Below are 26721 nucleotides of genomic sequence, written 5' to 3'. Positions count from 1 at the left end.
ATGACTGTGTGGGCCGGTACTGGAGCAGGCACCATGGCTGCTGGGCACTGAACCGGAACACGGAACCATGGCTGTGTGGGATGGTACTGGAGCACGGTACCATGACTGTGTGGGCCGGCACTGGAACACGGAAACATGACTGTAAGGTCCGGTTCTGGAGCAGTGACCATGGCTGCTGGGCACGGAACAGAAGCCTGGACCCTGGCTGTGTGAGCCAGGTAATGGAGCACGGAACCATGGCTGTGTGGGCCGGTACTGGTGCACGGATCCATGGCTGTGTGGGCCGGTACTGGATGACATCCAGTTGTGACGCGCCGAGGCTCCTTCAGCGTCATAAACAGATGCAAAGAGCTTTCAACTGATTGCAATGCATTCCCATCGGCGGCGGTATTTGACGCTTAGGGAAGCACGGCATTCGTTTGTGTGGGCAGCTGTTAAAGGCAATGTGAGCGTCCATTCCCATTGGATAACGGAGAATTGTACACCCGGAAGTAAGTATTCTCCTTACTGTCGATTGATTTTACAGTGATATCTGCACTACTCATCAACTCAAAAACACCAGATTATCCTTGTTAATTACACAACATTGATTGGTTTAAATTGTGTACAATGCTTTTGTGTTTTTCCCCTTCAATTCTGAGACAACTTGTTTTCTCTGAAATGTGGAGCGCCAAAGAGACTACACTACCCACAATCCCCAGCTATTGTTGTGATGACTTCTGTCCGCTTTGCGACAAAACCTTGTGATAAGTCAACAAGCTCTGTGATTGGATGAAACATAAATAGGTGATATCTGCACTACTCATTAACTCAAAAACACCAGATTATCCTTGTTAATGAAACGACATTGATAGGTTTTAGTGTACAATGCTTTTGTCACGTTTTCCCCTTCAATTCTGAGAAACAAGTAGTTTTGAGTTTTGGATGGCCGAAGACACTACACTACCCACAATCCCCAGCTATTGTTGTGACGACTTCTGTCCGCTTTGTGATTACATTACCCACAATCCTCAGGTACCGTCGTAAAGACGGCATACCTTTGCACTTTACGTGACCAAACCTGGATGAGAGAGTCGCAGTTCTTCAGAATCAAGGTAAGAGCATGGGTAACACATAGTTATAGGAAATACAATAAACTTAGCCACGAATAATAATAATAATAATCGAATCGGCGCCAATGTTGTTACTGGCACCTTTCTGAGGGGTATAGTAACTAAATAATATAGGGTATTACCTAAATATAACAAATGAACTCGCCTGAGCTAGCTTGCTAGCTAGCTAGCTAGAAAACGCACTGCAATTTCTCCATAGGATTTTGGAAAATAGCTCGAAATAAGGTCTGTGGTTGACACACATTTAAGAGACGGATCACGTTTTGTTCAGCCGGATAATCTCCACATGTCTACTAGGGTATTACCTAAATATAACAAATGAACTCGCCTGAGCTAGCTAGCTAGAAAACGCACTGCAATTTCTCCATAGGATTTTGGAAAATAGCTCGAAATAAGGTCTGTGGTTGACACACATTTAAGAGACGGATCACGTTTTGTTCAGCCGGATAATCTCCACATGTCTACTCTGCTTTTATCATTTTCGAATCGTAAATCTATTAATAATACTTTGTATACATGTGTTTTTAGTATTAATAGTAATAATACTTTTATAATTTTTGTACAAATTACTTATTTAAATGACTGGTGGCAGTGATTTTGCTGTGCGATGGTGTGAAAATACCTTTAATGACAACAGTAGTAAGCATTAATTGGTTATTAGCCAAGTAGAAAATTGTAAACAACAACAATTACACTGGCATTGTTTGTTTATTTTTGAGTTTCTAAATTATGTTGTTTTCTCTCAACAGATCCTGCAATTTGTTCTCCAAAAAAACAACCCTTTGTTTTTCCAAACTCCAAACAACCCAAAGGCACTTTTAAGAGCCAAGTCTGTCTTGTTAAACTGTCCTTGCTGTGTTGTACTTGATAGTCTCTTCCTATCTCTCTATTTCTTTCTCTGTCTAACTCTGTTGTCAGTCTTTCTTCTGTGTCTCTGTCTGTGTCTCTTCACTATAATGAGTGATTCTGATCTTGAGGATCTCCTGAGAAGCGCAGATGAGCTGGTTGAGCAGAAAGGGTTAAGGGATGACCTACGGAGTGCTGATGATTTGCTTTGTAAAGTGGAAGCAGCAACAGCAGCAGCAGCAGCAGCAGCAACAGCAGTGCCAGCAGTGTCAATGATGTGCTGGAAGAAGAGAGACAGTGAGGGAAACTTGATTTTGACTTGACTTTGCAAGACCACGTTCAACCCGGAATGTCTCAAATCAGGGTCAGTATAAGATATATATTTCTAGGCACTTGAGTATATGAAATGAATGAAAACATAACTCTTGGTAAGGGAAAAGTAGTACAATTTAATGGTATCAAATAAATGTTTTTTCTGATATAGCTGGCTGCAGTCGTAACACTGATCCCCCCGTTGATGCTCCTGACCCTGACTGTGATCTGGTCTTTGCTCCAGCTATCGCTCCAGAGACTGTTGGTATGTACTTCATTTGGTCTGGTTAGCCCGAAACACATATTCATACTTGTATCTTTATGTGATACGTACTTCATTTCTAAACTTCATAATTTGCTAGAATTAAGAACACAGTAGTTACAGCTTTCAAAACCACTCCATCCAGTATGTTTTAAAGAAAACTAATCATTGTGCTTTGGACTTTATTGTACCATTTTAACAGAGGGGTTTCTACGAGATCTCCAGCAGTCTCTGAGCGATACTACAGGAGATGAGGTGGTAGCACAAACCCCAAGTGCTTCTCTGCTGGCATCGACCAACTGGAGCACTCGAAAAAGTTTTTTTTCAGAGAGCTGGAGGGCAGCGAGACCACATCTGGTTAACAGCGTAGTGGCCCAAGCAAATGTGGGAACACACATTTGCCAACAGTGTTGGAGCAAAACGTCTGTTGTCCGGTGCCGGGATTGCCGACCACATCCCTTCTTCTGTGCTGACTGTGATGTCAGCATGCACACCAGACACCCCCTCCACAACAGAGATGCTACTACTGCAGGTTACTTTCAGCCATTGGCCCCAACAACACATGTACTAAATATGGCCCTTTGCTCCTGTGGTAAGTTCTGGTTTGTGAATGTACATTTTCTTGCTGGACTTGTTGAGAACTTCATTTTGAAAATGTGAGCTTCCTCAACATCTCTGTGTTAATTCCCAGCAGTGTGCTTAAGTCTCTTCTTAATGTTCTGATGTAAAGTTAAATCCTAAATATGTCACATAACAATGTTGTATTTCTCAAAAGAGACAAATTATTTTTAATTCCCATTTGAATTTTTTTCCAGTACGGTTTGTACCTGTGGAGATCCCGGACAAAATCTGTGGTTGTGCATCAGAGTCATTGAGCCTCAAGCCAGGAAAGACTGTGACTGTGATCACAATGAATGGTAAGAATGGGAAGAATGTTTGTCTTGTTTCTTAAGATAGATGTTATTGAAGTTTCTTCTTGATAATATCCAACCCTTCTCAAAGACCCGCACATGTGGGATAGCTTGTCTATTAAACCTTAACATGGGTATTGAGTAAAGAATACCAAATGTATTAAAAACACCGTGTCTGTTTTTCAAGGACGACATGAGCTAAGCATGCCAGAGTTGGCTTGTGAAGCATGCGCTGCGACATGGACGACTGGGGTTGACGACCTTCTTCGGAGTGACTACTGGCCAGCTACCCTTCACTTCGCCACCATTTATGACACAGATGTTTTCTTCTCATTTGAAGAAATGAAAATGGCTGCACCTGGACTATCCTTTCAGCCATATTTAAGGATGCTAGATCAGCGAACGTTGCGCTTCGGCCGTGTGAGTATTGAAGTTACTTGTCCTTTTTGATCTATTTGTATTGTACAAATTGTAAGCTGTGTCCTTATAATTTATAATTTATTTTGACATATAATTATCTGTTGATGTCCTTATTTTGTTATAGACTGGGAAGATCTCAACTGACAGCTTCATCAAAAGTTTCTTTGAGTGGGAGGCTGTGCGTTATGAGGTGGACATCATGTGCAAGGAGGAGCCCTTCACCTGTCCTGCGTGTAGCCCTGATATGCTTGCAGTTTCCGTGGATGGAAACCGCAAGCATTACCGTTTCAAGAATGCAGCTAGGTACTATAGAAAATATATAATGTCACAGTATTTGAACAAATAACGAAACAAAAGTATCTTGATGTGAACCAATCAACCTTATAATCTGAGATGTCATACATTGCTCCTTTGATTTATTTAGATCTGCGGAACAGGCCATCTTTGACGGTGTCTTTATAGTCAGGGATGAAGACGTCTCAAGATTTGTGGACTATATACACACCACAACCAAACATGTAATATTGCAGACTCTAATTATGTATAATATAATATAATATCCTAATGAAGGGTTTGGTTAGGTTAGTCTTTGCACCATTTTCATCAATACATTTTTATATATTAGGTCTCCGGAAGAGATGTTTGTGGAGGACAGTGGTCGGCAGCCAGAGAGACCTCCCAAAAATCAGCCGGCAAGCTGAATGAGGAGGGACTAGAGCTTGCCGTCCGTCGACATGGAGTGCTCCTCTGTGCTCTCAATATGTACAGGGGAGAAATCTTTGCTTATCCCCTGTACCTACAGAAAAAGCTGGCCAGTAGTATGTTCTTTTGCATGGATGTGACCTGCAAATATTGGCCCTACCTCCAGAGAATCACAAAAAGCTGTCCAGAGCTTCAGCATCTTCTCGACATGAAGCCTTTCTCTCAGTGTTTCATGCCAAAGCGCATGACTTCAAATGTGAAGTAAGGAATTGTTACCATGTGACACAATCACTTTATGTAAAAACCTCCTTGTGAATAGTGACAAGTTGTAACGAGTCGTACTTTTGAATATATTTTAAACAGGTGAAATGGAGTGGGGCATATCAAGAGGGGGCTGGACTAACCCTAGGGGAGGAGGTGGAACAGGTCAATGCCTTCCTCTCTCGGATAGCAGTGACCACAAAACACATGTCAAAAGCAGGTGAGTTACGATAGAACCTTTACTGTCAGTTTTCAAAAAATGTTCAGAAAGGCACAGATTACACTAACAAATTACACCAACAACACAAACTCATAAAAGCTCATTGACGGTTATGACCATAGAACACCATTTAGGATGGCAATATAGTATAAAGCCCAGTTACAGTATAAGAAGTAAGAGGAATAGTAATAATGTGATATTCTCTTTTGCAGGACGTACAGACATGCTGACGCTGATGGCCATGCGCTGGAATCAGCAACAAGTCAGCAACTTGGCCACCTCACTGTCCCGCAGATATCTGAAGGTAATAACATAGTTTTAGAAGAATTATTTGTGGCTGCAGCCTAAATGTAGATTTCTGTATTTACTTGTCTTTAATTGTTTGACGTTTGTAGACCACAAAAGCTCTGGAAAAGCAATTGCAGAACCTGGAGTCCATGAAGGCTGAGTTGGCAGTGACTGAAAAGCAGCTGGAAGACTGGGTCAGAGATGTGAATGAGTGGGCAGAAAGTGAGGACAATCTTAATGACGTTTTTCAACTTTTTTGTAGTCATGATTTATCAATTTATTTTTAATTTTCAGAATTAGTGATAACCCTCTATTGACATTTGCATTACTTATTTTTCATGAAGCATATGTAATAAAATAATATTAAAACATTTGATCAAATGTCACTGTTATTGTGAATTACTGTGCTTAATACACCTATTTCCTCTAAAAAGCAACAACAAACAACCCAAGGGATGCTGCTGCCTTGGCCAGCAAGATCGAAATGCTGACAGTAAGTGTCAAGAGACTTTCGCAGCGTCTCTACAAAGACACAGACAGCAACAAAGGTCGTTCCCGGATCCGCCGCAAGATCAGGGATGAGAAAGGGGTCCTGACAGCACCAGTTGAGAAATACAACTCAATGGTTCCAAGCACAGAAGCGCTGTGCCTCGAAGCCATTCTGTCTGTGGAGAAAGCTTGGCCATGGCAGCTACCAAACAGTGGTAAGTACACCAGTCTGCTGAATGCTCACAGCAAATGTGGAAAACCTTCATGTCTGATATATAAATCTATTTAAGACTTCATAGATTCTTTGAATGTTGATCTTTCATACACATTAATTCATGTTTTGTCAAAAATGCTTTCCAGACTCTTTCGACCTCAGGACAAAGAGAAGAGCATTCGACCTTGTCATGGCAGTGAAGAGACTACAGGAGGAGAAGAAGATTCTCGTCACAGAAATGAACCACCACTGGAAGGTCCTTTCAACCCGCAGTGATTCCCTGAAAGAGATGTCCTGCATGCAAAGTACAGTATATATTACATTTTTACTTTGCATGACTTTACACATCACTGATAGGTGATGAAGTAACTAATATTGTCTTTATCTTATACATTTAAGATTCACCATTGGGCCTGAGCGAAGACGGGATGAAAGGTCTCCAGAGCATGTTTAGGAAAAAGCAGCACGACATCGGAGAAATTAAGACTCATACTAGACGATGCTATCTGCAGCTTTTGACTGGAGCAGAGACCATCAGCTTCTTGCAAAGTCTTTCAGATGAGTCTTCTGACTGCGACTCTGACAGCTCTGATGACACACGGTGAAGCCCCCTCCAGACTACCTTCTATTTAACATCTACATGCTCCCCCTCTGTGAAATACTCCGCCAACATGGTCTCAACTTCCACTCCTATGCCGACGACACCCAACTCTACATCAGTACCAATCCATCATCCCAGCTACCCCCACTGTCACTAGTCAACTGCCTCCGCAACATCCAAACCTGGATGTCAACAAACCTACTGAAACTCAACAAAAACAAAACAGAGCTCATGGTTGTGGCCCCAAAAACACTGCTCCGGAAGGTTGGAGATCTGCTCCTCACCGTCGATGGCTGCTCCATCCAGCCTGGGCGTCACTCTGGACTCTAGCCTCACCTTCAACTCCCACATCAGGTCTACTGTCAAAACTGCTTTTTTTCACCTTCGAAACATCTCCAGACTCCGGCCCTCCGACCCCGTTGCAGAAACATTAATACATACCTTCATCTCCTCACGCCTGGACTCCTGCAATGGAGTTCTGTTCAGGGTCACCTGCAAAGCCCTGGACAGGCTCCAGTACGTCCAGAACTCTGCAGCCAGGCTCCTCACCCGCACTAAGCCCTGGCAACACATCACGCCCACCCTCCTCCACCTTCACTGGCTCCCGGTCAAGTCACGCATCCAGTACAAACTCCTCCTGCTAACCTACACATCTCTCCACTCCCTAGCCCCTGCATACATCTCTGACCTCCTTCAGCCCTACACCCCCTCTCGTCAGCTGCGGTCCTCCGACAAAAAAAAACAACACATTTCTTAATGTCTTAATATGTATGTCCAGTCAGTTATTCTTCAGGTTGTTGATATGCTGTTGAAGGCATTTTCTATAATTTAATTTTATTCAGATGTTATTACATGTCTACTCTGAAACACTATGTAAACAAGGTCCCATAACAATAAAGTTGATAAAAATTGTTTTGACTGTTCACTCATGTTCTGTTTGTATCTCTGTTTAGCAAACACACATACTGATTAGCACCATGAGGGGGCGGATAAACCTTTTTGTCTGATGTTTTAAAATATGTGCAATAATATAGCTATATCCTGTATATATCACATTTAAAACAACCTTCAGTTGACCAAAGTGCTGTACAGGCAATAACTACAATATTAAATAACACAATGGGAGTACAATAATAAAACAATAATTAAAAACATGATAAAAAGCACAATAACTAGAAACATATTGTTTTTTTAAACATACAAATGTAAAAATGTAATGTTCAACTAGTATTAAAAGTAATGACTAACATGAATAAAACATCTTCAGGTGTTATATATACATATCTGTCCTACACTAATAATAAAACAGATAAAATGGCATTGTATTCTGTGTACCTCATTTGTTTGATCCTCATAAATGACCTTTCAAACACCTCATCAGTTGCCTGTTTTTGACTTAGCCTACATAATTAGCCTACACCTGGTACAATGCATAAGCCTCATATAGTCCATATGTAGCTTGATAATGGTAGTTAGATATGTAAATTAACATAATGTGTTTTTGATAGCATTGAATACCATGTGTACTTTATACGTCTGTATTATTCCCCTAGTGGTTAAAGCACGTTATTACACGTTTACAGTCATTGCAATGCCGGTAAGGTTGTGTTGCTAATCTCTGCTGCATGTTTTGTTGAATGGGTTACATTTGATGAAAACATTTAAATATTAAGAGTACATACAAATAGGGGGAAAGTAGAAGGTCAATGATAGAAATATAGAATAGAAAATATCAAGAAGATAGGCTACTGTAAGTGATCTCTACAATAAAAGTTTAGTGCCGGATGTACACAGATATTAATAGGAGGATGTGCAAATCAGACAAACTAATCAGGCTTTATTAAAACATTAAATAATACTTTAAGTTAAGGTCTTCTTTTAAATACATGTAAGCAAAAAGCTTTGGTAAATCTACAGATAAATATTAAGCCTGACAAAGTACTTAAATTCTAATATATTGCATAATTTGTTTTGGGACTTGACAATCAACTTTCCTGCAATGTTAACTACGTTTAAGCACTTATTTTAACTGATATTACATATTAATTATACTCTTATAAGATGTATGTAGATAGTATAAGAAATGTGCAGAATATGACTGTTTAATGGTGGAGGTACACACATATTGATAGATCTCTTGTAATGCACTGTTGACGAACCTGCGAAGTTTGTCATTCATTGCATAACTACACCGTAGTTGTGTATATGATATGTCAATAAACCTTAGAACATCTTGAAAGGGATGTGCCAAATAGCCATTTCATACAGTCTTTAATGAACGATTAGAGAATAACGAGTAATGAATATACTTTATAGGGATCTGCAGATAAATGTTTAGTCTTCTCAAGCACCAACTATCAAATATCTCGCCTGATTGTTGGCACTTGACAATCACCTTCACTGAATTTTACTCAGGTGTAACTAAAGTCTGATTTAAGGGTTGTTTATATTTCACATCATTAATCAGAATCTGCAAAGTAACTAAAATAAATGTGGTGGACTAAAAATACCAGGTTAACCTCTGAATTGTGGTGGAGTAGAATTACAAAGTAACAATAAATTGCATGTTTTACATGTTCCTGTGTATTATAGCTGAGGATTATAGGTAGTGTAGTGTCTTCTGCCATCCGAAACTCAGAAAAAAATATCTCCGAATCGAAGGGGAAAAAACACAAAATCATTGCACACAATTTAAACCAATCAATGTTGTGTAATCATGTGTTTTTGAGTTGAGTAATGCAAATATCACTGTAAAATCAATCGACCTTAGAGAGAATACTTATTCACTTTTTTTCCTATCTTCTAAATATGACAGAAATGTACTTGCTGACAGTTAATGTATCAACGTCCCCATTACAAGTTTCAAAAACTAAACCTTTCTTATTTACACTATTGTCTTTGATTTATTTCCCAAATTATGTTTGTGAATTTAATGATTGTCAAATACAGTTCAACTGGGGAGTAAAACTGTTATAGCAAACCAGATAAGTCACATGTTGACCTGACAAATCTACATTTTCAAATAGTACTTTTAACAGGAGCCAAATTGTGCTACATTTCAGGTGAATACTTTGATAATAGGTTTAGAATAAGTTTCTAGGTTTTAACATAATGTTTTTCATATGGTCCGTTGCTGCAGGACTGTCACATATCGTCTTTTAGAGATGCTCCTGATGTTCCGGTCCCTGGCATTTAGAAGATCTGGTCTGCATTTCCACGTTTTGGGGCAAATTCAAATTGTACCAGTATTATTCATGACATATACAGAAGACCATAACAAAAATTGATATCTATCTTGTGTTTTAAGACTGAGGCAGCCCGAAAATAATGATTGTCACATTTGCATTAACATACCAAACATTTTAAAAGGCTTTACCCTATTGAGAAATAATTGTACAAAAAATACACAACAGAAACAACAATTTATTGAAACAATTTATTGAAAAAACGTATTGTGTGTGTGTGTGTGTGTGTGTGTGTGTGTGTGTGTGTGTGTGTGTGTGTGTGTGTGTGTGTGTGTATGTGTGTGTCTGTGTCTGTGTGTGTGTGTGTTATTATTTTGAGCTGCTATAGTGTTGGGCAGGCTCCCATGTGTCCTCCCAGTCCTTGCCATTGCAAAACACACATAAAGAACAGTTGAATAATTATTAATATGTCATGCTATATATATTTCTGATGCTTAATCAGGCAAGTAAGTCAATTTAAAATAGGATTTGAAACATTAGGTTCAGCTCAATATCCCTCTTCGACTCCTCTCTCCCCCTCCTCCGGGACTTGACCCGGAAATCAATCAAGACACGCCATGTTGAAGGACGTCACAATCGCTTCAACGCAAACGGAGGAGTCGAGGAGGGGTGAGGGAGGAGGCTTCCAGAGGAGACGAAAGGTAGGATACACGAGAGCACACTACTCGCACATCAGAGCTCCGCCCCCAGCTGCACAGCCTCTGCTCACTGCAGCTGATCTTACCGTTAAAGGAGGATCAGAGTCATTAAATGTTTTAAATGCTTCATTAAGAGTAAAATATATTAAATCTCTTAAACGAATGAGGAGATCGAACTCTATAAAAACATTAAAGTGTGTGAAATATACTTACAAATTCTATAATAATGTTTTGATTATAAAATAATAACGTACAGTTCTTACTTGTGGTTTGTGATGCATGTGTGGTAGACCCACAGCACGGGTACGGGTAGCATAACTAATATAATGTTAGTGATTTGTGTCTCTCTTCTGTTGGACAAATTACATAACAACATACAATACAAAAGTATTCAATTGAGATGAGCCTACTGTATCAGTGTATAAACCCTTTGCTTCCAGTACAACACATACATGTATGGTCATTAAGGAAAAACTTACCACTCGGAGCATGGTGTCCAGCGAATTTTCACTTCTTCTCTTTGCTGAAAGGCATGACATGAAATGGACAGAAATATTAACCTTTTAAGCCCTGAGCCTGTTTTTCAGGTCTCAGGCTCGAAAATGACATTCCCAGAACAAATGACCATATCTTCCCTTCTAAAAGGGTTAAATTAATCATCTTTTTTCTCAAAGTAATGATAAACCTGTCATCCTGTGGATTTAGGAAAGTCAGAATCAATATAGATGTTGGTGCTTTTAGCACTGGATATGTCCATCGTGCGCATGCGCAGTACGAGTACCAATATCAACAAAGTCACCTGTGACCCACGTGACACCGGCTATATCAGCCCGTGTCATCAGAGGATCTGTTCCCAGAATCTTCTCGCGAGCACACAAGAATTCTGAGTGACAGGAAACTCTGGCGGTCATCCGGGACTCATAGAACCGTAGTTACAGACGTAACTATCGTTCTATTTCGTCCCTACTGACCGCCAGAGGCGGTGCTTTTAGCACTGGATGACTTATACCAACCATGTCATGAAGAAACCAAATACTCACCTAGCTGGAAGCAGCGGAGCTTGGCAACAGGACCACGCCCAAAGGATGGGGAGTGGCGACATTGACCCGGTAGAACCTGGAGAATGTGCCGGAAGACGCCCAAGACGCCGCGGCGCAGATGGTCTCCAGGGGCACTCCTCTCAGGGCGGCCCAAGACGTTGAGACGCTCCTTGTAGAGTGGCATCTCACCCCTGATGGCAGGGGGCGGCCACTGGCCCCATAGGCATGTGCGATTGTATCGACAACCCAGTGGGACAGCCGCTGCTTGGAGAGAGCACAACCCTTCCTAATGCCGCCGTGGCAAACGAAGAGCTGCTCTGACTGCCGTACACAGGCCGTAGCATCGACATACGCTCTCAGGGCACGCACAGGGCACAGCAACTCGGGCGTGCGGCTCTCCTGTGGGACGTTAAAGCATGCCAGCTGGATGGGCCGATTGGAGTGGGCAAGTGGAAGCACCTTGGGCAGGAACGCCACATTCGGCCAGAGGGCAACACCCGAGCCATCGGAGTTCCACCTCAGGCATGTATCGCTCACGGAGAGGGCATGCAACTCCCCAACTCGCTTCCCTGAGGTTATGGCAAGCAGAAATGGACAGCCACTTAAGCCCTACATGGGCCAGGGGCTCGAAGGGAGGAGATGATAGGGCATCGTAGGGATATGATGAATTGGAAATGGGGGACCCTGATGTAAACAAGACGAAAGTCTTTCTCTGGTCTGCATCCCCTTAACAATTGTATGTTTTGAGCTGTACTGTACTGTACCCAATATACAAGCTGTTAATAAACTTTTCAATCAATCAATCAATCTAGCACTAGGGGCAGGTCCCAAGCCGGAGCCCTCGGGGTACTAGGGGGACGATGCCGTAAGGCCCCCCTCAGGAAGAGGGACACCGACCTGTGGCGCCCCACCGTGGCGCCGTCGACCTCGACATGTTGGGCAGAGATAGCAGCCGTATATACCTTCAAAGTGGAGTGAGAACGTCCACTATCCAGAAGGGACTGCAGGAACTCCAGAATGGTGGCCACAGAGCAATGCCCCGGATTCTCAGCCTTACCCAAACACCAGTGGGAGAAGAGCTTCCATTTGCACTCGTACTGTGCTCGAGTGGATGGTGCTCTGGCATTCAGGATAGTTTCCCTGACCGATGCCGAAAAAGCGCTCAACAGTGGGTTGGGCCCTGCAGAGGCCAAGCCCAGAGCTGGAGGCGGTGAGGGTCGGGATGCCAGATCTGACCCCTGAGCTGTGACAGAAGGTCCTTCCTGTCGGGGAGGCGCCATGGTGGGCCGCAGCAGAGACTGCGTAGCAGCGGGAACCAAACTCTCCCCGGCCAGCGGGGGGCGACCAGAAGGAGCCTGTGCCCCTGAGTAAGGACCCTCTGAAGTGTCTGTAATAACAGCGGCTGCGGCGGGAAGGCGTACAGGAGACTGTCTGGCCAGTCGTGTGCCAGAGCATCCTGCCCCATTGGGCTGGTCACCTCTGCCCAGGAGAACCAGAGGGGGCAGTGCCTCGACTCCTCCGAGGCAAAGAGGTCCACCTCGGCCCTGCCGAAAAGGCTCCAGATTGTCCCCACCACTTCTGGGTGAAGCCTCCACTCCCCTGGTGGAGGTTTGTGCCGAGAGAGGAAATCTGCCACCTGATTTTGGTCCCCTGGTAGAAAGACTGCCCGCAGGCTGGCCAAGGGGGGAGACGCCCAAGACAAGAGGCTCTGTGAAACCCGGAGCAGCTGTGCGGACCTGGTGCCCCCCTGGTGGTTGATCTGGGAAACCGCGGACATGTTGTCCGAACGAACAAGCACATGCCTGTCCGTCAGTTGGGGTAAAAAGTGCCTGAGCGCAAGCAGCACAGCGCGAAGCTCTAGCACGTTGATGTGATATGCACCTTCCTGGGCGGACCACAGACCCTGAACAGTCCTGCCCTGCCACACAGCACCCCACCCTGAGAGACATGCATCTACGGTGACAGTCTCCCGGCGGGATGGGATGGCACCCATGGGCGCTCCCATCAGAAGATAGGCCCTGTTTCTCCAGCGTGACAGAGAGTGAAGGCACTGGCGCGACACCCTGACCCTCCTGTGCCTGTGCCACTTGGCGTCCAAGTGAAGGCTGTTCAGCCATATCTGCATAGGGCGCAGCGACAGCAGACCTAAGGGCACAACGGCTGAGGCAGCCGTCCGTCTGCCCAAGAGCCGGAGGAACTGAATGTAAGGCACATTCTTGCCCAGCCTGAAGAGGGGGAGAAGGTGGGAAATGTCGTCCACACGACGAGGTGTTAGGCAAGCCCTCATGGCGACCGACTGATAATGCTGGTCCTGAAAGGCAAACCTCAGGAACTTCCGGTGGTGGGCCGCAATCGGCACGTGGAAGTAGGCGTCCCTTAAGTCCACGGTTGTGAACCACTCCCCCTGTGTGACAACACGGAGGGTGTCTGCTGTGGTCAGCATGTGGAAGGGCAGCACCCTCAGGAATCTGTTGATTCCTCTGAGGTCCAGTACTGGACGAAATCCGCCGACTTTCTTGCTCACCAGAAAGTACGCCGAGTAGAACCCCCCGGACTGAAGCAGGGGGTCCACTGGCTCGATTGCGCCCTTGGCCAAGAGGACGGACAGCTCTTGGGCCAGAGCTAAGGCCTTCGCCGGGTCGCTGACAACTGTCATCTTGACCCGGCCGAAGGCTAGGGGCCGGTGTCGAAACTGCAATTCGTATCCCTGGGTTAGGGTGGAAACCACCCAAGGGTCGGTAGTACAGGCAGCCCAGTAGCTGAGCTGCTGCTGGGAAAAGCAGCCGACGACCGGCCCAGGGACTTCAGGGCCTAGCCCCCCGACCCCTTGGGGGGCGGCGGTAAGGCTGTGGGGCCCGGGGCTGCCTAGAGGGCTGGCGACCGGGGGCACGAAAGTCATTAGGAGGCGGTTGAGTAAACCGCTGGGACCTCCGCAGACCACCACTGAAAGCCAGTGGCAGAGTGCGGCTGCTAGAGGGGCCCCTGGGCCTGCTGGGAGTAGGCACAGGCCTACGTAGACCCGAGAGCTGCTGCCTGGTCTGTCTAGCTTGGGCAGCACCCTCTAGTGCCGCCAGGGCAGCTGCACCAAACAGCTCCCCTGGTTCGACCGGCACGCCGCGGAGGACACTCCTACATGTCTCCGTTAGTGGTGACTGAGCCAGCCAAACCTGGCGTCGAGTCTGCACCAGTAGGGACATAACTCGTCCCAATTCCCTAGTCATTAGGGCAAAGGCCTGCAGTGAAGCGTCACTGAGGCCCAGCAAAGAAGGCTCAGCCGGAGCCTGCTGCAGAGAGGCGGAGGCGGCCAGCATTAGATGGGAGAGAGAGTTCCCGATACGACCCATGCGTGCCGCTGCGTCGTAAGCCTTACAGAGCAGTTCGTCAGTGACCCTGCACTGAGGCAGAGGGCACCTGGCGTCAGGCCTTAGGGCCTCATCAGGAGCCAGAATCAGGGAGGCGATGGCAGGCTCGATGGGTGGCATGCGACCCAGCCCCACCCTCGCCGGATCCTGCATGGCAGCCAGGGTCCGGCTATCAGAGCTGAAGCGGGAGAGGGCCTTAGTGTCTCTCCAGCATGCATGGAGCTCCCTCAGGTACTCCTCCGAAGGAGGAACAGTGAGGGGGACAGGGGTAGGGCTACGCCTGAAGAAGGCGCTAGCCTGAGCCGCGTCGGCCTGCGGAACAGGAAGCTGCAAGTGTGCCAGGGCCGCACGAATAATGGCCGCCATGGAGGCGTCCTCCACGCCCTGCAGAGAGCCCTGAGCAGAGGAGTGGGAAGCCTCCCCGGAAGTGAGCGGGGCCTCGTCCTCCACCTCTTCGTTGAAGAGGTTAGCCGAGGCCGCTAGTGACATGGCATCCTCATGCAGAGGTGCGGCAACCGAAGGAGGGGCAGGCGGCAAGCCAGCAGCCCCTATACCGGCCCCTGGTTGAAGGGCTAAGAGGAGCGACTTCATCATGTCCATGTCGGCGGCTAACCGATCCACCTTAGAGGACAGCCTGTTAGGGGGCGAACCCGTAGCCATCGCTCCCTCGGGTCGCCGGGAACGGCCAAACTGAGGAAGATGCGACAAGGAGAGGTGTCCGTTGGCTTCTGCCAGACGCTCCACCTCTGCGACTCTGGCCGCTCTAAGCGCCCAAGGCATGCAGCTACAGTTCATGCAGGCGTCCTGCGTGAGACCCTCCCTCAAATGCTCGAGACCAAGGCAAGAGGGGCAGCGGTCGTGGCCATCCTCGGGCTCGAGAGAAGCCATACAGGCGCTACATGGATGAGCCATCATGTAGGTAGCCGGATGCAGCGTAACCGGGAGCGGGGTGCGAGAACACAGCCTTCACCAGTTACCTGCTGAACGGAAGGAGTAGAGCCCTGCTCCTACTCGCCGAACACGAGAGGGGTGTAATGGGGTACACCCGCGTTACTTAGCAGAGGGAGCGGGGAGCGAGAGCACTGCCTTCACCTAGCTAAGTAAATGAAAGTGCAAAGCTACTAGCAGAGGGAGCGGGGAGCGAGAGCACTGCCTTCACCTAGCTGAGTAAACGAAGCACGGAGCTACCAGCAGAGGGAGCGGGGAGCGAGAGCACTGCCTTCACCTAGCTGAGTAAACGAAAGCGCGAAGCTACTAGCAGAGGGAGCGGGGAGCGAGAGCACTGCCTTCACCTAGCTAAGTAAACGAAGCACAGAGCTACCAAATAAGGAAGCTTAACAGGGCAGCTAGCCAGCCGGCTGCTGCTCACAGTCAAGGAACACTCTTACCAGGAGCGGGGGTGAAAACACTGCCTTCACTGGTTGAGTAAAATAGCGAAACAAGCTAAGGAAACTGCTTCTAAAGAAAAACCAGCACGGGTAATCCGGTGCTTACCTCAAGCGTCAGCCAAAGTGGCTGACCAGGCAGGACACAGTTAGGCTGAGCCGCGCTACTGCTAACTAGCTAAACAAGAGGACACAACACAAGCTGGAACTCAGGATGCTAATGATAGCTTGGCGCAACGCCGCGCTATCAGAAAAGTACAGAGAACGCAACAAGGGCAACTCCTGGGAGAGGGGGCGGAAACGCTACCGTCACCAGAAAGTTCAAGCCAGGTAGCAACCAAGACAGAAATCAGGACAACCTAGCTGGGAGAGGGAGTGGAAACACTGCCGTCACCGACCAAGCCGACACCAACCTGTCCGTTGAAGTTTTCTGCGCAGCCGGCCGCAGCTCCTGGAGGACGGGTAATCCCGCGGCTCCGACTGGATCAGTCGCGAAGCTACACGCAGCCAGCTGTATGCAGAGAAATCCTTAAATCCAAACGTTCCAACTGAACGCTGTAGGCTACAATAGTGTAGCCACGGTACTCTCGCGCAGCGAGAAGATGAAAGGAACAGATCTTCTGATGACACGGGCTGATATAGCCGGTGTCACGTGGGTCACAGGTGACTTTGTTGATATTGGTACTCGTACTGCGCATGCGCACGATGGACATATCCAGTGCTAAAAGCACCGCCTCTGGCGGTCAGTAGGGACGAAATAGAACTGTAAATTATAGTGTCCGTCCAAAAATTATTTTTTACAGATAGTGAAAACTACCCTTGGATGATGGGTTAGTAGAATAAAAGCTTCAGGAATCCAAAGTACAACATATAATAAGTACCCTGTATCAAGATTGATGCAAAACAAGTGAAATTTGACCTTTTTAGAGAGATTTAGCCAAAAACCCCCACTTCTGGGGTCATTTGGGTGGATTTGACCTATCTCTGGCCCCCCTTGCTCGATTTTGATGAATTAAATCTCTTTATAACCGCTCGAGCCAATGGAATCGAGGGAAAGTTATATACACACCAAAACGTTAACAAATAAGGAGTGAGAGTCACGCATTACCAAAACCGGAAGCTGCATACACTCTGGTGGCTACCATTAGCAGCTAACTTTTCCGCTCCGATTTTTACATAAAAAATGGAATTATGGATTATAAATAATTTTTTAAAAGGCACAGGTACATTATCAACCTATGGATCAACAGTTGTAGATTTTTTTTTTTTCGTTTTAATGCCATTGAACACGTCTTTTGACCTAATAGAGTGGCGAAGTCCCTCCCCTTCCGGTGGACCTCCATGGGACCTTATTTCGGAAAAATTATGTATTGAAGTCAATGGAGAGAGAAAGATTATCTTTCGATCCCGTTTGAATTGTGCCACGAATTACACATATGTTGTTTGTCAATTTAAAAGATAATTTTGCAAGTCAAAAAAAAAAAAATGTGTCGTAAAACTGTGAAGTAACACATTTGTTTGTGTGAAACGCTCAATGAACTACATCTCTGGTCTCACACAACAACACACGTCACCAAGATGGCCGTCACTACTGTCTTGTCAACACAACGATTGACTACTCACTATCACCACAATGAAACACGTCCTGAAGAATGTCATGCAAAGCTGCCTGCCTGCCTTCCTTTGATTCTCTCTGAACTGCCTGGTCGTTTTAATGTTTAATGTCAACCATTTGTGCAGATAGCATGAAGTAGAGAAGATCGCTAGCGTTAGCGTTAGCATTTCTCCCCCGGGCTTAAATTGTGTATTATAGAATGATCACACCGGTGACAGTACTCTTCAAAGGGTTCACGAAATATGACTACTACTCTTACTGTTTAACATTGTGGGTTACTTAATGTTACTTCATGTTAAGGCTAATATAAATGACAAGGCTGTAATGCCAACTAACGTGCTAGCTACTAGCTAGCTTGATCCACACACTCCTCTTTCATCAGACGGGAAGCAAAAGAACGAGCAAGACCCATTGCTGGTATAATAACAACCTGGTACTAAGCACACAGGCATCTTGTGAAAGTTATCTTATCTTAGCCAGCGCCATATAGATAGATTCTATCTATATGGCGCTGATTGTATATATACGGTATTATACGTATATCGTAGTGTCTCAATTGTGACATCACTTACGCGACTCTGGGATTTGTAGTCTTTCTAGTTACGTATTTTTCATAGTCTTATATTTCAACAGTTTTACGACAAACTGTGACTTTTTTGACATGGAAATGATTTTTTAAGATTGACAAACATCATATGTGTAATTCATGGCACAATTCAAACGGGATCGAAAGATAAGTTTTCTCTCCCCATTGACTTCAATGCATAATTTTTCCGAAATAAGGTCCCATTACCCGGAAGTAAGTGGGCGTGACTTCGCCACTCTATTGACAACTACGGTGAGACGATCTGCCGTAAAAGCTCCGTAAAGGTACGTGTTGTGATGTCTGTGTTTGCTTCCCCTGTCGCAATTTAGGATCGCTCAGTGATGATACTATACCTAAATAATCAGTGGAGTCTCAGCTTTAATCGGCTATATTGTATGTGCAGCTACGATAAGTAATTAGGGTATTTTTATCTTGAATTGTGTGCCGCAGTGCGTTAGAATTTTTTCGCTCAGGGGTCATTTAGACGCTTCTTATGAGACTTGTGTTTTGTTTTGGTAAAAATGGTTCATATCTTCAGTTAGCTGAGATTCTTCCCGTTAATCTGGTGCTACACATTAATAGTTTCATAAATGTTAAGAAGCCCTGAGACATTATCTCAAAACCAAAACGGTGGGAGGGGTCCAATGGGGGGACCGCCGTGCTTAAGAGGTTAATGAGAGATACTTTACAAAGTTAGGTGATACAACTTTACAGAACATTATTTGTACCATTTATAGACCATCAATAAGGTTAGATTTCTACACATAACCAATACTAACAGACAACAGCATCTGAAACCAGAGATACAGAATAATCCACTATCGTACCAGTATGGAGCAGCTTCTTTAAGACTGGGAGTTTCCTACAACACAAGGTTATAAGGTGATGCAAAACGTAGTCCTGTAATGCTTACAATGACAAAAAAAGGTGCAGTGTTGAGGATGGATTGAGGAACCTCACTGCTCCATACTTGTACGATAGTGGATACTTGTGTATCTCTGGATTCAGAGGCGGTTATATGTTAGTATCGTTTGGGCTCTGTGCAGATATCTCACTGATGGTCTGTAGACGGTACCAATAATGTTCTGTAAGTTTTTATGTTATTTAACAAGAAAAACAAAAAGGAAGAAATTATAACACACTTACATTAAAAAGTCTTCTGTCCACAATGCTCTCATAGAGGAACACCTTCTGGGTCCTGTGTTTCCTGCATTCTAAAAATAAATAACACCATTTTAATAATTAGGTAATAAGTCTTCCAAACAATCATTTAAAGAAATGTATTGTATAGTATATAGTATAGTGCAAATCAAACCGTTTCGACTTTTCTTTGACGGTGGAGGCGGTGGAGGAGAAGACAAGGAGGAGAGAGAAGGCTGGGAGCATGGAGGAGGTGGAGGAGAAGACAAGGAGGAGAGAGAAGGCTGGGAGCATTGAGGAGGTGGAGGAGAAGACAAGGGGGAGAGAGAAGGCTGGGAGCATTGAGGAGGTGGAGGAGAAGACAAGGGGGAGAGAGAAGGCTGGGAGCATGGAGGAGGTGGAGGAGAAGACAAGGGGGAGAGAGAAGGCTGGGAGCATTGAGGAGGTGGAGGAGAAGACAAGGGGGAGAGAGAAGGCTGGGAGCATGGAGGAGGTGGAGGAGGTGGAGGAAGAGAAATAAGATGGAGAGTAAATGTCTCCGGAAGGAGGCCGGAGGGCTCTGTCTCTGGCTCCGTCTCTGTCTCTGGCTCTCGCTCTGGCTCCGTCTCTGTCTCTGGCTCTCGCTCTGGCTCCGTCTCTGTCTCTGGCTCTGGCTCTGGCTCCATCTCTGTCTCTGACTCTGGCTCTCGCTCCGTCTCTGGCTCTGGCTCAGATGTTGATGCAGCTTGTTGTTGTTTTGCACACACTGCAAATGTTGAAAATAATACAAGGGAAAATTAACAGAACACATTTTAAGGAAGACTTATTTTTGGCCTTACTTGCAAGAAATTAATTAAATGCATTGAATTTCCTTCTTATTATAAATCAACCAGGTAGTTCTTAAGTGAATGAAATTCAGGTAGTGTGAAAATAATGTTTTTAAGCTACCACAGCTGACTGTAGACATATTGCTATGTTTCTCATATCAGTGTTTAACACAACAACTTATCGTATTTAGTTAAGACCATGATCATAATGAAAATGTAGTTGCAGTCTGGAGCAGCTTCTCTCATTAAACTAGAAATCATTTAAAACTTGCAGATAAATACATTAAATCTGTAATGAAACATGGTGATAAGACTTTTGACAGGTTGTTGCCGGGTATATTTTTGCAAAGAACCACGTGCGTCTCACAGAAGAAAATAGGCATGACTTGTGCTGCTCATTTCGAAACTGTGGCTGCTCTGACATGTTTCTACGGATGCCCAGATAAAAAGCATAAGCCATAATGATAAGCACACGTGCAGCGTACGGCACCATGTGTGTCCTGGACATTAGGGTGCGAGGTAGGAGTGTCATGATGTCTAATTTCATTGAATGTCTTTTGCCTCAACTCGTCTCTCGAGGTGTCTCCTCCTCTTCTCCCATCTCATGTGAGAGGGATTAAGACATGAAGAGAGGAGGCAAGAGTTACAAACTGGGAAATCAGAGCAGCCTCATATCTTTATGATGCCTGCAGAGATGTGTTTGTATTACAGACACGTGCATAACGTGCATGCTTGCTAACTACAGGTGAGTAATGTCGACATTTGCATTCAATTAAACCCTTTAAATATTTGTGTATAGCACATTTCAATGTTGTCCAAAGTGCTGTGTACAGGCTTCAAACACAATACAAAATAAAGAAATATGCATACAAATAATTAATTATAAATAAAAACTAAAAAGTAGGTAACTGCAATACCATTAGTGTGGTACCATCATATTAGTATCTTAGTGTTCACAGTGATAACATGCTGGCCCTGACAAGCCCATGTTGACAGCCTTTGTTCTATAATACAGCATAGGTTGTATTATATAAAAAAGGCTCAGGGGGGGATGACATTTTAATGATGTAACGGGATAGATGTAACAGAAGTGTGAATTTGATGAATGCATTGACACAAAGCCCATGGACGACTACACAATGAGATAATAAAGTACAAGGATGATCTTACTTTTCAGGAGGTACTCATAGAGTTTCCTCATTTTGAGTAGGATTTCCCTAACGACCCCATCAGTGTTACCGAAATGGTGGACCAGATCCCCACGGATCTCCCCACTGCGGCCCTTATTGCAGAGGAAAAGGACCGGGCTGGAGCCAAGGGTGTGTAGTTTAAGAACCTGCAAGAATTGGAGCGAAAAAGATTGCATACAGTTTAGTGAAGCAAGGTTGATTAGGACCAGTTCAAAAGCTTCGACTTCACTGGCTTTGCAAGTATTTCTTTGCTCAGCTCTTCGCAGCTATGGTGCTTTGTGTATTCTTCACAATATTTGTATTATATTTTATGCATTACCTATTACGTAAGTGTAAGTGACAAGTGTGAGTGTGTGTAACAGGCACATTGATCAATGATACAAATCTTTTGGTTTGTTAAAACCCGAAAAATGGTTTCACATTCACTGAGGGCAAGGCTGTTTGACAAATAAGATATGTAATCGTCTGAGAGGCCAAACATCTTAAATAATAAGTCATTTAAACTCACAGATAGCTCGGCCGACTTAACGGTCCTGCTGGCGTTCCTGTTGCTCTTCACAGAAGCCCCCCAGCTAGAGTCCTTCAACTGCGCTTCTTTTTTTTTAAATGTTTTATTTATTTGAAGGGGGCAGACACACGCCATGCATGTTTTACGCCCAAGGGAATTTGGGGCCTGGCAGGAGGGGCACAGTTGGCTTTTGGGCTTTGTCATTCTGCAAATGAAAGTTAAACATAGAGGGATTATCTCAAAAATGTTTGCTGTCAGTTGATCAATTTTTTCTCAAATACACAAATATGTTATTAAGTTCATGCTCTATATTAAATGCAATTGGAGAGATAGAAGATACAGTCTAATATGCTGTGAATACTTGAGATAGTGCGCAAACTTCCAATGGCTTGAATCAAATTAATATATTCATATGTATGTGAATATTCAATATATTCAAACACAACTGACAAGTGGGGTTTTTGTATAATAGAATGTAACATTTAAACGCCAATGCTAAGTGACTCCATTTTGAACAAAATTGAACAACATTCTGTTAATAATTAGGCTAATGTGTACTGACTTCTAATGTACTGTGTAATTTGTTCACATATAAACATCATGACATTAAATGATGGCATTCCTTCTTGATGACAGCTTATGGTAAAAAAAAGCAGATGACCAGCAACCGCAGTGACGCGTCCTAAAACCCGGAAGTAAGTTAGCATTTTTAGCACGTCCGGTTCCTTCGACAAAAAGCAATGCAATTTATCCATAGGATTTTGGAAAATAGCTCCAAATAAGGTCTGTGTTTGACACAAATTGAAGAGACAGATCACGTTTTGTTCTAAGACATTAAATACATCAGCAGTGACCCCGCTGGTGATTTTTGAAGAGTTTACGTGTCTGAAAAACGATGGTTGTTAACATGTGGCTGAATAGGACTACAGAAGTTGTCCAGGCCATTTTACGTCATTACACCGAACACGTAAAACACTCCCGCTAAGTAATAAATAATAAATAAATAATAATAATTACAAATACTTTCGCTCCAGAGAGTCCTCTTTGTTTTGATGAGCGATACAACTAACAGTGCTAGCTCCTTTGATGACTACGACATTGTACTAACACAGCTAGCTAGCCAAACGGTGGCTAATGCTATCTTCTAAATGAGCCGTTATTACAAAAAAAGAAAATAACTGTTACAGACTACATTTTCTTTAAGTTTCTCGTACTGTCTTACGAATCCTGCTGCCTGGGTGGGACTTGAATACATAACCCAAATATTTTATTTGTGTTATATTTGAATATTGTCGAAAATTAAGTGAGCAGTCGAGTTTATTACAGCTTACCTTGCTGGTGTCTCAAGGTTCCGAGCGATGTATCACGTGAACTACGTGACCTCGAGACCTGGCCTCGCGAAGATAGCTGAGGATTGTGGGTAGTGTAGTGTCTTCGGCCATCCAAAACTCAAAACTACTTGTTTCTCAGAATTGAAGGGGAAAACGTGACAAAAGCATTGTACACTAAAACCTATCAATGTCGTTTCATTAACAAGGATAATCTGGTGTTTTTTAGTTAATGAGTAGTGCAGATATCACCTATTTATGTTTCATCCAATCACAGAGCTTGTTGACTTATCACAAGGTTTTGTCGCAAAGCGGACAGAAGTCGTCACAACAATAGCTGGGGATTGTAGGTAGTGTAGTCTCTTTGGCGCTCCACATTTCAGAGAAAACAAGTTGTCTCAGAATTGAAGGGGAAAAACACAAAAGCATTGTACACAATTTAAACCTATCAATGTCGTTTAATTAACAAAGGTAATCTGGTGTTTTTGAGTTGATGAGTAATGGAGATATCTCTGTCAAATAAATCGACAGTAAGGAGAATACTTACTTCCGGGTGTACAATTCTCCGTTATCCAATGGGAATGGACGCTCACATTGCCTTTGACAGCTGCCGACACAAACGAATGCCGTGCTTCCCTAAGCGTCAAATACCGCCGCCGATGGGAATGCATTGCAATCAGTTGAAAGCTCTTTGCATCCGTTTATGACGCTGAAGGAGCCTCGGCGCGTCACAACTGGACGCCACGGGATCCTGACCAAGCGTCGCTCCTGGACGCGTTGGGAGTGAGAGTGTGTTGTGCCAACACGATCCCGGGTCACGGTGGCATTATGGACCGGTTCGACTGCCAGTACCTCATGGCCACATTTGTTATCGTCTACATTGCCAGCTTCATCAGGTAAACACACAGCTATGGTTTGTTAATATGTTTTATAACCTAATTAGCAATGTACAGTGACAGTGAAGGAATTCATCATCAAAGTTAGTGGTTATTTCTTTTTATTTTCGACTGTTAGAGAAAGCATTTCATTTCTTGAAGAAAACAAACTGTTGGTTGAACATTAAATTAGCTAGCTTGCTGATAACCATTAAAGAGTTATCTCTGTATCTTGAGTTGTTTTATGTCTTTCTCTGACACTGAATAAATATACAAACATGAAACTAAAGTATGAAAACTGAATTTTGTTTGAGACTTTTCAGTATTGGTCAATATCGCTGTAGGGTGCCTTTGAGACTTCATGATTACTGAACAAAAATATTTTAAATGTAACTTCATATTGAGTTTACTATGTAGATCAGGCTGTACAAATACTATGTAGTCAAGCTCCAGCACTTTTTATAAATGACCTCGAAGCAGATAAAGCACGTGGTTCCAGCTTGAACCCTCAGAAAAGGAGCCCTCAAATTTAACAAGTTCATATTTTTTGTTTCAAATATTTTCATTGAGAAGAAGCATACAAGTGTTAGCAATGGTACAGACTTCTTTTCAACATAGAAGACAAACAGAACAGCCAACAAGAGAAAATAAAGAAAAAACATAGCATGACAGGAATACCAAACTTAATGACATACATAGTCATAGTTGGAGAGAACATACAAAATAGTATATATAATACAAATAAATAAATTAACTTAAAGGTTATGTTCATATTTTTCGTATTTATTCTTCTACCGCCCATCAATTTATTTGGGATCGATGGTGAGATTTGATGGTTATAATCTTAGTAATTTCCCTCCCTAATGATCTCCCCTCTCCTCTCAGGGGCCCGAACCCCAGCAAGGTGATCCAGAAGCTCCTGGCGCTGCGCATCGACCAGCAGCTCCACATCTTCAGCTCCCTGAAGGCTCACCTGACGGAGAAGGGTTTCCTGCCGGCGCTGGAGGACGTCATGGCCTAGACCCTCTCACCCACTGTGGCTCACCCTGAGGGGGAGAAGAGAGAGGAGGGCAGCACCCCCTGAGGACCCCCTACTGACCCGGGACACTGGCAGTGATTTGTGTGTGAGCGAAAAACACATCAGAGAACAAATAAAAACGACAAAAAACTCCAGCTTTTGTTCATTCCACGTCATTTGGTTTGGGAGTCTAGTGTGTGTGAGTTACTGTACTGTAACACATTTCCGTTATAGACGACTTGTATTAACACTGTTGGTCAGAAAGACATTTCTACCTGGATATCCTCTATATACCTATTAATGTGTGTTTTTCAGTTTGAATGCACTGCTCTCAACACTCACTGTCCTGTATTGTTATCCCCCCTCCTCCTCCACAGATTTTAAGTTTCTCTGTCGTGATTGTTTATATTTATACATAGATGTTTTTTATATTTGTTCTATTATATCTAAATGTCGTGTTTTATTCAGACTGAATTCACCTTTGCCATTCGCCACGTGCATTTATATGTGAGTTTGTGTCTGTTTTTCCTGTGTTTTGGGTTCCATTCATCATTTCATAAAAGAGTCATTGACATCATTTCATCATGTATTAACACAAAATAATGTCCTGAGAAGAATAGCTAAGTTACCCTGAAGTGTTTGACAGGATCAGTTACACATACAATCCTCCATACAAGAATAGTGTTTTATTTTGAAGGCCAGTGCGACTGACACCAGCACCCTCTCAGAATAATGGTCAATCATTAGCAGAAAAGCTCTCAGAATACAATCATGATTTTGTTGAATTGGCTTATTTTCTGTGACAAAGAGCTGTTTTACCACATGTTTTGTAAGGTGGTGGGATTGTTGCATCTGTTTGTTACATTAGTAGAAACAATAATGCTTTCTACACTGCCAATATCTGCTTCTTTATGTTGTAATGTTAGCAGCTTCAGGGCAGAAATACAGATTATATACAGAATATGTGGACCTGTGTGTGTGACGGCAGCGGTGCCAGATGTGACCTGATTGACAATTCAAGATGTTTTTCAGAAAGGACCCTTTGATATTCATACCAGTGGCAAATGTTCGCTTCATTTGGTGGTTCAAATATAAAAGATTCTCTAATGTTGAGTTCATTTTGTGGGGAAGCGCCCCAGGTACAAATGTCCGTATGATGTCCGTATGACTTTTTGTTGATATTGATAAAGAAAGGTAAAGCAGTTTTGGCTTGTGCTTTAAACTTCCAAAAAGGCCAAAAACTGGTACAAAGTAATATTGCTAAGCACATCAACAAATGGTCACATCTTTCTGGGTTATTTTGGGAACAAACATCTGTATTCAGTGTACATGGGTCCAACTCTGGTT

The 26721-nt window shown here is 43.9% G+C and overlaps 1 protein-coding gene and 1 pseudogene across 1 annotated transcript; one reads left to right on the top strand and one right to left on the bottom strand.

Annotated features, from left to right (window-relative positions):
* Positions 1 to 26721, bottom strand: part of LOC117495161 — a 527883-nt pseudogene that overhangs the window by 346120 nt on the left and 155042 nt on the right.
* Positions 4810 to 7563, top strand: LOC117495805. The gene is made up of 7 exons (XM_034147338.1): positions 4810 to 4826; positions 4929 to 5046; positions 5259 to 5350; positions 5442 to 5556; positions 5769 to 6038; positions 6184 to 6342; positions 6437 to 7563. The coding sequence occupies exons 2-7, from the start codon at positions 5034 to 5036 to the stop codon at positions 6640 to 6642; spliced, it is 855 nt and encodes a 284-aa protein (XP_034003229.1). The 5' UTR covers positions 4810 to 4826; positions 4929 to 5033; the 3' UTR covers positions 6643 to 7563.

The sequence above is a fragment of the Trematomus bernacchii genome, unplaced genomic scaffold (assembly GCF_902827165.1).
Source record: "Trematomus bernacchii unplaced genomic scaffold, fTreBer1.1, whole genome shotgun sequence".
NCBI lineage: Eukaryota > Metazoa > Chordata > Actinopteri > Perciformes > Nototheniidae > Trematomus > Trematomus bernacchii.
This window is presented reverse-complemented; position numbering and strand designations above follow the sequence as displayed.

Excerpts from the sequence above, each read along its gene's own strand:
- LOC117495805 (XM_034147338.1), top strand. Across the intron at positions 5,351-5,441 it reads TGTCCCGCAGATATCTGAAG|ACCACAAAAGCTCTGGAAAA; the intron begins GTAATAACATAG and ends TGACGTTTGTAG. Across the intron at positions 6,343-6,436 it reads AGAGATGTCCTGCATGCAAA|ATTCACCATTGGGCCTGAGC; the intron begins GTACAGTATATA and ends TATACATTTAAG.